A 10,666-nucleotide genomic window follows, 5' to 3' on the forward strand; every position below is an offset into this window, starting at 1 on the left:
CTCCCAAAGAGAGGGAGTGGACTATAAGGAGATATTTGCTCCAAACACCAAGTACACTTCTATTAGAGTTGTTATGTCCTTCGTTTCATTTATGGGATGGAGGATCTATCAAATGGATGTGAAGACAACTTTCCTTAATGAGATCATTGAGGAAGAAGTGTACACAAAGCAATCTTCGGGCTTTAAAGTGAATGGAAAGGAATCCCACATGTGCAAGCTTAAGAAAGCCTTTGATGGAGTCCAACATAGAGCGTGGTATTCCAACATTTATAGATATTTGCAAAGTATTGGGTTTCACCAAAAGCAATGCAAATTCTAACTTACATTATATATTTGTTCAGATTGATCTGCTTGTTTTGGTGCTATATGTAAATGACTTGTTTTTGATACATGTAGAGAAGCACATTATAAGGTGCAAAGCAAACATGGCAGATGAGTTTGAGATGGAGTACATTAGTGTGTTGCATTACTTCTTGGAGTTGGAGGTTTGCTAGAACCAAGGGGGCATTTTCCCTAGGTAGGGTAAGTCTATAATTCATATCCTAAAGAGGTTTCTGATGGAGGATTGCAAATCTATGGCCACACCTATGATCACTAATCTAAAGAAGGTGACAACTTCAAAGAGTTGGCAGATCCCACAATGTGCAAGACGTTGATAGGTTCCTTGATGTATTTCGTCAACACCATGCCAGATATATGTTTTGTAATGAACATCTTAAGTCAGTTCATGGTGGAGCCAAAGCAGGAGCAATGTCAAGCAGCAAAACATGTGCTTAAATATGCAGGGCACAATTAAGTATAGTCAACGATATCTTGGAGCTGCTTGCGTGAAGTTGCAAGTTTATTCATACTCAAATTTGACAGGCAATGCAACAGACAAGAAAAGCACCTCAAGGTGTTGCTTTAGCTTGGGATTAATGATGGTATCATGGTTCAATAAGAAACAAGATCTCGTGGCACTTATCTCGGCAAAGGCAGAATAGATGGTGGCATCTAGTACTGCTAGATGTGAGGCCATATAGCTTCGCAAGTTGCTTAAGAAATTGTTTGATCAAGAGTTGGGGCCAACATTCATCATACCTGGAGTTTCTTGATCTTTTGGGAGGTCGACCATTTTCATGTTGAGTAGCGGGAGCATTCCTTTTTCCTTTGAACCTGTCATTCCTTTGATTGTCGTTTCCCCTGAAATTGTTGCGGTTGTTGTTGTCATCATCCCGAGGTGTATCCTTTTTATTAGGACACTCCCTAGCATAGTGGCCAAACCTGTTAGAAATGAAGCATCTACCCTTTCTTCCATCTTTGAATCCCGATCTTCCTTGACATTGCTTCTTTGAACCTGCATTGTTCTTCTTTTTAGCATAAGCAGAGAATGCATTAGGATCATTCCTATTTGAAGGCATGTCTCTCTCTATCATCCTTGTTTCTTCTTGAGTACATCTAGTCAACAATTCATCAAAACCTAGAATCCGGTCATTGTTGAGGATAGTAGTGTTGAACACATCCCATTCACGAGGGAGACCTCCAAGGGAAATGAGAGTGAGCTCCTTGTCAGCAATAACTTCTCCAATTGATAGAAGATCATTTTTTATTTCAGTGATCCTCATGAAGTAGGATTGGATATCTTCTCCTCTTCCCTTCTTTATGTCCTTCAACTTGTTCTTGAGAAAGAGGACTTGGTTTGCATTGCTAGCTTTAAACATGCTAACCAACTTGTCATACATCTCCTTAGATGTGCCCAAATCGGAGATGTAAGCAACTAAATTCTTATGAATAGAATCCCTGATGATCTTCTTAGCTTTGACTTCACCTTTCTTGTACTTTGTCTTATCAGCAGCCGATGCATTTTAAGGAGGTTCAACAATCTTTCCCTGCACATAGTCCATAGCAGCATGCACTTCCAAAGTCGAGTCAAGAGACATCTTCAGTGCATGATAATCAGACTTATCATTGAGCTTGTCATCAGATTTGAAGTAAGATTAGGAGGCCATTGAATCTTGTCCTTGACCAACAAATCTCAGTGATTGCTTTTCTCACTCTTGTTTGGGCTTTGTCTTCACCTCAGCTCCAATACTATGTTAATTTTAGATAACAATGGTATGTTCTATGCTTTAGAGCAATTTACTTCAAAAAAAATTATTAGCCCAATATCAATTTCCATATTAGCAATCACATAAACATTGATAGTAAATGCAAATAGAACATAAACAATAAGCAAGAGATAAGCCAAGACAAGAGGACACAATATTTGGTAGATGGCAGGGAAAAACCCCAATGTGGGGAAAACCCTTTGATCAAATCTTGTTATTATTCTTCAAAAGTTCAGCAAAGAGAGGGAGTACAATATGCAAAATTTACTTACCCAATCAATGTAAAACAGACCAATCAAACTGCAGTCAATAGGATGCCCTAACCTGAAAATCAACATTGGTCAAACCAGCACAAAAAGTCCTCCAAATGAACTTGGTCAAACACAGTTAACTCGGCCTCCAAAGATAGTCTAATTCAGCCCAAAACAGTCTTGAAATTCTCAGTCAAACCTGGTGAACGCAAAGTCAACATTGTAATCAACGACCCTACGGTCAACGCTAGTTAAACAACTACAAATTCCTCAATTTTTGTGCCAAGAGATGCGGCCTAAGGAAATTGGATTTCCTGCCTAAAAAACGCAGTCAAAGGAGTGAGTTTGACCCTCGGTCAACGTTGGTCAACGTCCTTGTAATTTGCCCAAAACAGACTCTGAAATTTTCAGCCTATAATTTTAGTCAACCCAAATCAACGCCTAGAGAAGAAGATGCTCTTGTTTGCTATATGAACCATTGAGAAGAGGAGAGAGAAAGATGTGTGTTGAGGTGTGTCCAAATGAGGAAAATGCCTCTTCTATTCATACACAACATTAAGGGTGAAGAGACATGTTTGTTGGGCTTCATGAGCCTACAATAGACTTATAACCGACCTTGACAATTTGTCCATAGAAGAAATAAATTCATAATCCCATTTCTACTTGTCAGAATGAGATGATCTTTAGATCAATCTTGCACCTCTTGGAAAGAGGAATCCAATAAAAATATCATCTCCATCATATGAGTTGTCCATAGTGGAGTTTGGCCCTAGTTTCCGATTTTAACATGGCAAGATTGAAACCACCATATAAGTAGTTGCTAGCATTCTCATATATATGAAAACAAAGGGCATTTATGCATATATATTGCATACATGTATGTATTTGGCATCTACATATAAGACACATGATGATGACCTTATATGTCGATACCCTCAACATTCATATATATGTTTATCATAAGTATTTATATATAGATATCCTTGCCTATAATATTATTTATGCATAAATTTATGGTGTTCTCATGCATAAAGAAAATATCAAGGCCCCTATGAAAGCTCATTGCTAGCACTCTAAAGTGTGAAGAATTTTGGGTGACCTAAAGTTAGAAGTAACAAGCACTGAGATTAATGTTCAAAGATGATAAGCAAATAAGTAGAACCTTATATGCAACAACAATTCATCATAACCACAAGCTCATAAAGATAAGTATCACCTTGGTGTTTTATGTTGTACCTCACATTTTAGATCTTTATGCCTAGTTTTTGTTTTTTTATAAGCTTGACATAGTTATAAATTAAATTTCACATATGCATTAATATGCATTCCTGTGAGCAAATGGATTATGTCAATGCTAAATTTTTGGAATCAAAAGTTGTTCAGAGAAATTATAATGTTGGCTACGGTCCAAATATCAAAAGTTCAAGCACTACTACAATGTTCCAAACCATTGTATCAAGAAAGAAGGAAGACAACAAAAAGTCAAGCTAATATAAGAGGGAAAGCAAAGTAATACCCCAACTATGACCCCTAGCTAAAATAAAATGTTAGTGAATAAGATGAGTATGCATCTATAATTAATGTCATTAGAACAATGGATACACATTAGTTAAGGCTCTCATAACTTAAAATCATTATATTAGATAATGTAATATAATGTAATCAAGTATCCATATAAGCTTGAGTGCAAAGGCCCCAGTTATTCAAGTAAATGATATTGACATCTAAAAGAAAGGAAATGATCTCTTCGAAGAATGGAAATGGTAGGATAAGGATATAGAGAGCATAACCGCATCCTTCACTAGTGAGTAGTTATTAAGTCAAGTGCATGCATTGGGTCTGCTACACCATCTACAATGTAAATGACAAATATAAGGTGCACAAGGATTATCAACTAACAAGTGAGGAAATAGGGGTTGTACCCTCTGTAATGTCCCCTATGGATTGATTGCCCAAGGGAGGATGGAGTAGCATATCTAACCCCATAGGCTATAGTAGTTGATAAAGGGGGAACCCATTATCCAATGTTTTGGGGCAACATTGGGTAAATTTTGGGGTAGCTCGAGCAAAAAGCCCAAATTAGGGGTTGCACATCTAACCCCTCACATTAGATTAAGAAGGATAAAACCCCGTGAGCAATCTATAAATAAAGGAGTGATAGAATCATTTTCTCATCATTGATTTGAATTGAATTATCTATGTTTTCTTTGAGTTGAGGCCCTAAGGATTTTAAGACCCCTTTTCTCTTGTCTACTTTCGGTGTAGGTGTTCCCACCCTAGCTATTCATCTCTATTTTTTGTCTTGTTCTAGCCTATTCACTTGGAGTAGCTCAGTTTCTGTTCCAGAAAAGCAAGGAAGCAGTTCTTTATGGTTTCTTATTGGTCAACGAATTTCGTTCAGTAGCAACACAGGACTTCTGTGGTAGGTATGGTCACCTCAAGCTTGATAAAAAAGGTTCTAAGACAGCGAAACTCTCCCTCTGTGATTATCCACAGTGTAACTAAGCTCGAAATTAGTGGTTGATGGAAACAAGGTTGCGAGTACCTTCTATGAGGCACCAAGCCCTTTCCTCTGTTAGACGAGATTCAATGAAGTAATTAGGGCATTTCATTTTCCTCTCTAAGGCTACTTAGGGCAACAACGGATTCCCTTTTTCACCTGTCTAAGATCACGGTGAGCTTTGAAGACCATTCGATACAGCACATGTATTCGATTTTGTGGCAATAAAGCCCACCCAACATGTGAAATACATTAGAGGGCAACAAATCGATTCATACGCCAATCAATCAATCTGATCAGTGGTAAGAAGCCCTAACCCAAGACTTCCTGAAGCAACAAGGGCCCTCCTCAATCTTTTAAGAGGCAGCATATCATTGGGGTCTGGACCAGCAAGCAAGGAGTAACTGCAGGGTAGCTGCCAAGCAATTTGCAAGATAGTGAATATCTTGTTCAAGGATCTGCGGTCTCATAGCACAAGTTCAAATTAGAAGGGGGTTTTCATTACCCTAGCCAACAATTTGTTACAACAAGGCCAACACAATGGTTTACTCCAACTATAGGTGGGAGCTCAAAAGAAAGTTGTCATAAACCCTCCTGACAATGAATCAGTTTGACGCAGTGCAAATAGAGCAATAGTTAAACAGTGAGTTATTAATTAGTTTAGTAACCACATAATTGAATAGTGCTAGTGTGGGTTACAGTGACAGAGTTGACCTATTGAACATTGATAGTATAATATTGGTGAATTGTTGGTTGAATGAATCTACTATTCACTAGGGGTCGACCCTATTTTATTGTGGTTTGATTATATTACTATTAAAAATCTTCTATACTATTGATGCATTTCATAGAAGGATGCCTATTGTTGCATGAATAAATGAATATGTTATGTTGTTGATTTAATGAAGCCCTAGTCAAAACTAAAACCCTAAGGGGAAAATTCCCTGAGGACTTTACACCCTTATCCTCCACTCATGTGGAGGCTTTGATAACACAAGTATAGTAGGTATCCTATGTTCTCCACTTGGGAGATAGTAAGGCAAGTGGGTGCAAATCTTCTCTGTCACTTTCTACCATCCCCATTTGTCATGGAGTAACTCTCCCTCGCTTAGAGGGGAGAGAATGTTGCACATAGAATGTAAATTATTAGAGAAGGTTATGGGGGGGGGAGGGTAAGACGGAGAGAAAAAACTATGAAGGCTATGCCAAGATTAAGCAACCTTGAGATATGATACTTTAGTCATGGTCATGATACCAATGAGATAGTGATGTCGTGTGAAATACTACACTGTTAAAGGATGGTATGAGAACCAATATTGCTACACTACTATCAAACGATCTCCTACCAATTTTGGCATCCTAGTGTGATGCCCTCAACGAATTGAGGACTAATGGACTTAGTAGCCTATCCGTCCCCATATAGGCTATAGTCCTCCAAAAGAAGGGGATAAAACCCCAAAACCCCCATTGGGGCAAGTTTTTGGTAAGTTGGGCGAAAAACCCAAATCTGGGGTTTTGAGTAAGACACAGTCAACCACTTAAGAAAATGAAACCCCTCAAGTAAGTCTATAAATAAAGGAGACTTGGATTCATTTTGGATCATCATTGTGGATCATTTCATTTATGTTTTGAGCTTTGCTCTAAGGGTTTTTAAGACCCCACTCTCTCTCTTGTCAATTTCGGAGGTGAAAGATCTCACCCTAGTTGACACTAATCTACCTTTTACTCATTATGTTTGGGCACAGGAATACATTTGTAAAGGCGGAGAATAGTTCTGATTCTTGAACTTTGTTTTGGCACAGGAATCCTTCTGGAAAGGGCAACAAATTATTTGGGTTCTAAATTATTTGGGTTCTTGATTTTTTTTGGCACACGAAACATAACTTGGAAGATACATTTTTTTGGTTGGTTTGATTCTTGCTTGGCCCCAGAACCTCATCAATAAACAACGAGGGTTTTTGTTGATTGTTTCGAGTCAAGTTGGTGAAGTTTAGTCATTGCTCCTAGAAGCGGGTCCCTGAACGAACAACATTTCTAAAGTCAAAAAGATTGCATGACAACCACTAACCCGCCAAAATTACACTAGGGTGGACATCAAGGGTATGGGAGCGAGAAAATTAAGACAAGGGTCGCTATACCTAAAGCACATGATGATTAATCCCTGTAGCACAATTACGAGTTTTTGGTTCACATGCAAGGTAAAGCAGGTTTCGATAGAGTTGAATTGCAATAGCTCTGCGGTTTGGTAAATAGCTTCCAGTTAATTCTATGTAAAGCGGTTTGGTGGCATAGAAACATTCATAGCTCATAAAAGGGACTTTGATTTAGTAAAACGGTGTTCAACGTGCTTGCATCTGGATAGGGTGTGCCGCATGGTTGAATAATTCTATTATATTAGAATTATGTGTTGAACTTGGATTATTAGAATTGTGGATATATTTGATGCTGGTTTGTTTTGATTATTATTTGAAACATGTATTTTATATGAGCTAAAATTAAATGTTATGCAAAAGAAATCTATTGAAAACCCTAGCAAATTACCCTTTAGCTCATTACACCTAGGCTCCAACCTTCTTGCTAGGATGGTGTTTAATGGTCAAATCAGCATTGGTGAAGGTGTTTGGATGTGCACAGGTGGCAAACAATGACTTAGTCCTATAGCTATGCAATCATTGATCACGTGATATTGCAGTCTCATATCATGTAATTTAATGCAACTGCCATTTGTTGTGGGCTTATTCCCAGTGAGGGTTCCCAGTATTGTATATACATTTAGTGTTCAATCTTTGTGTGGTGGAATTGTCTACAAATTTATGAATAAGTATTTCTTCCTTTGCTTCAAGATTTCTGGTTTTAATGTTTCATTAATGCACTTTGTGATTGTCGCCATGTTTAACACATTTATGTGTATTTTCTGTTATGATGAGCCCATGTGAGGTACGAATCAAAGCCGTTTTTGCACAAGGTGTTTGTGCTCCATTTTCTCGAGTTGCCGTATGGGAATTAGATCTGTTACAAAATGGTTTCAAAGAAGCATTCACGCACTGCAGGCTTTGAGTAAGATTCTGTGACTTCAAGAATGGCCTGATTTACAAGAAAATGAACTTTCTCAGCAGACCTGCAATGAATCTGACCCTGAAATTTCAAGAGCCTCAGTTTCATTTATTAAAAAGTTGAAATTTATCCAAAGATTTGGAAGATATGTTGCAATAATCGTCATGTTTTGGACCTCAGACGACAGGATGTATGTGAGAAGTTAGAACTAATTGATAAAATCTTTGAATCAGGTACAAGAGAACTGTTTGATATAATCTATATTGGGATGCATGCGAAATGATTGGTTCTCTAATATGATGTGCCCGAACTGTTGGATCAAAGCATGTGAACTGCCTGGGAAAAAAATGAAGATCAGTGGTGTATATTCTGTAATTTCCTGTTACTTCTGGTTTTCGTATGCTAGGTTCCTTAAAAATTAGTCGGAGATGCCAATTGGTTTTAACATACATGATTAGATCTCACTGATATATTGCTCTGAAAAAATCCCTTAAAATCATATTCTAAGGGTTCATTGTAAAGCTTTTAATCAGCCATAACGTACAGCGCTTTCGAGAAAACCATAGGGTATGTTTTATGTGCTGCACAAAAGGGCAACGCAGACAAAATTCCAATTAGGCCAAGTGTTTCCCTCTATAAAGCCATCTCAAATATGAGAGGAAACCAAAAATCAAAGAGCTCATCGCTAAGAATTCACAAAGCACTCGAGAAGAGTGGAGAAACGTAGCCATAGAAGAAAACCCTAAGATATCCCAGTTATGATTTCTGCACATGTAAATGAAGAGCAAAACAGATCTAGTGGATCCATTAAAAACAACGGGGTTTCACACGCATAAATTTTCCTAAAACATCGTACAACCCATGCATCATGCGAACATAATATATGAATGCATTACATGAATTCTTATATCAGATTGTGATACAAAATTGCTGCCTATACCCAAGGGCGACCTATCTACAGAACAGGGGAGGTGGGGGCACTTAAAAAATCAAGACATTAAATAGTAGATTTACCTTCTATAATTCATGCCTCTCTGCTCTTAGGTTGTTTCTGAAGCTGCCTTACTCTATTTCGCTGCTTCAAATGATTTCAATTCAAAGGAAAATCAGAAGAAGAAGAAGAGCAGAAGGACAGTCGAAGTCGTGACCACAGGTTTGAAATCCCGAACCATTAAACAGTAGGAAAAACCTAAAATATCCCAGTTATGATTTCTACAACTGTAAAGAAAGAGCAAAACAGATCTGGTGGATCCATTAAAAACAACGGGCTGTCACACGCATAAATTTCCCTAAAAAATCGTACAACCCACGCATCATGCGAACATAATAATATGAATGTAGTGCGTTAATTCTTATATCAGATTGTGATATAAAATTGCTGTCTACACCCTAAGGCAACAGCGGGGCACTTAAAAAATCGAGACATTAACTAGTAGATTTACCTTCTGGAATTCATGCCTCTCTGCTCTTAGATTGTTTCTGAAGCTGCCTTACTCTGTTTCACTGCTTCAAATGATTTCAATTGGAAGGAAAATCCGTCAATTGTCCCGATCCCAACGTTTGTCCATGCGTATCTAAAGGCGGATTGCTTTTATATGTATCGTCGGCTCGATCGATCGAGAAAGGTGAAATAGTAACAAGTGTATGGATGACGTTTTCCTTAATCGATTACTTTGAATCCACATCGCCCATATGCGTACCCGGAATTGGGTTTCCAAATTGCGTCCCGGGTTCAAAATGGGGTTTCACATATTTTCATTTAATAATAAGTGGATGTTCATGATTTGATAAGAGTGAAGATTCGTTGTTTTCGCCATGACAAAATTAAATTCAAACCTTCATCTTGAATTTTGGATGTTTTCTCTTTTCAATTTTGTTATTTAGTAATTTTATTTGAAAATGGATGTATTTGTTATTAAACAAATTTTCTTTAATTCTAGAGGATTATTTAAAAATATATATGATATAATGTTTAGTTTCTTTTGTAAGTATTTATTTTGAAGATTATTTAAAAATATATATATAATATATTGTTTAGTTTAAAACTATATATTCTTTAATTTTTATAAATATTTATTTTGAGGATTATTTAACAATATATAATACATTGTTTAGTTTTTTAATAAGTGTTTATTTTTTTAAATTATGTGTAATTTAGTGAGAAAATGATGTTTAGTTTCTTTTAACTATGTTGAGAGAGGAGTAGGCATTAGCTTGCTTAAAATTTATTTAACAATGGAAAGAGAGAAGTGGGCATTAGCTTGTTTAAAATTTATTTAACTATGCAAAGAGAGGAGTAGGCATTAGCTTGCTTAATTGTTTTAGTATACATTTTATTATATTTGTTATATTTGTAATTGTGCTAAATTTCCATATTCATTGTCTTAATGATTGTGTTAAACTTTTGAATGGTGATATCATACATATTCATATCAATCTTGAGTGTGATTGGATATTTGTGTAGTGTTTCTAACTACAGGTTTTGTTGGATCTCTTATGTATATGGCTTTGTATATTAATTATGTCATATCTTGTTTTTATATTCCAATTTCACATATCTTTCTACATATTTGTGGATACACATAAGTTCTAATTATACTAAGCTTTGTATATTAATTATGTCACATCTTGTTTTTATTTCCCAGTTTCACATATCTTTCTATATATTTGTTGATACACATAAGTTCTATTTATACTAAATCATTGTATATCAAAAATATCATATATATAGTTTTTATATACACGATATATTAATTCATTTAATTAATATATTT

At 36.5% G+C, this 10,666-nt stretch overlaps 1 protein-coding gene across 2 annotated transcripts in view; it reads right to left on the reverse strand.

Annotated features, from left to right (window-relative positions):
* Positions 1-9,630, reverse strand: part of BS14A (BET1P/SFT1P-like protein 14A) — a 166,736-nt gene extending 157,106 nt beyond the window's left edge. The window contains exon 1 of one of the 2 annotated variants that reach the window (XM_089425207.1): positions 9,335-9,630. Coding sequence is in view for 1 of the 2 variants with exons in the window: in XM_089425213.1 (XP_089281339.1) it covers positions 9,335-9,348 (14 nt within the window). In the remaining variant the exon portion in view is untranslated. The remainder of the gene's footprint in view (positions 1-9,334) is intronic. The other variant, XM_089425213.1, reaches the window with a different exon arrangement.
* Between the last annotated feature and the right edge of the window lie 1,036 nt (positions 9,631-10,666).

The sequence above is a fragment of the Pinus tabuliformis genome, chromosome 6, assembly GCF_031772625.1.
Source record: "Pinus tabuliformis cultivar Carrire ecotype Pingquan chromosome 6, CPIR1, whole genome shotgun sequence".
NCBI classification, from domain to species: Eukaryota; Viridiplantae; Streptophyta; class Pinopsida; order Pinales; family Pinaceae; genus Pinus; species Pinus tabuliformis.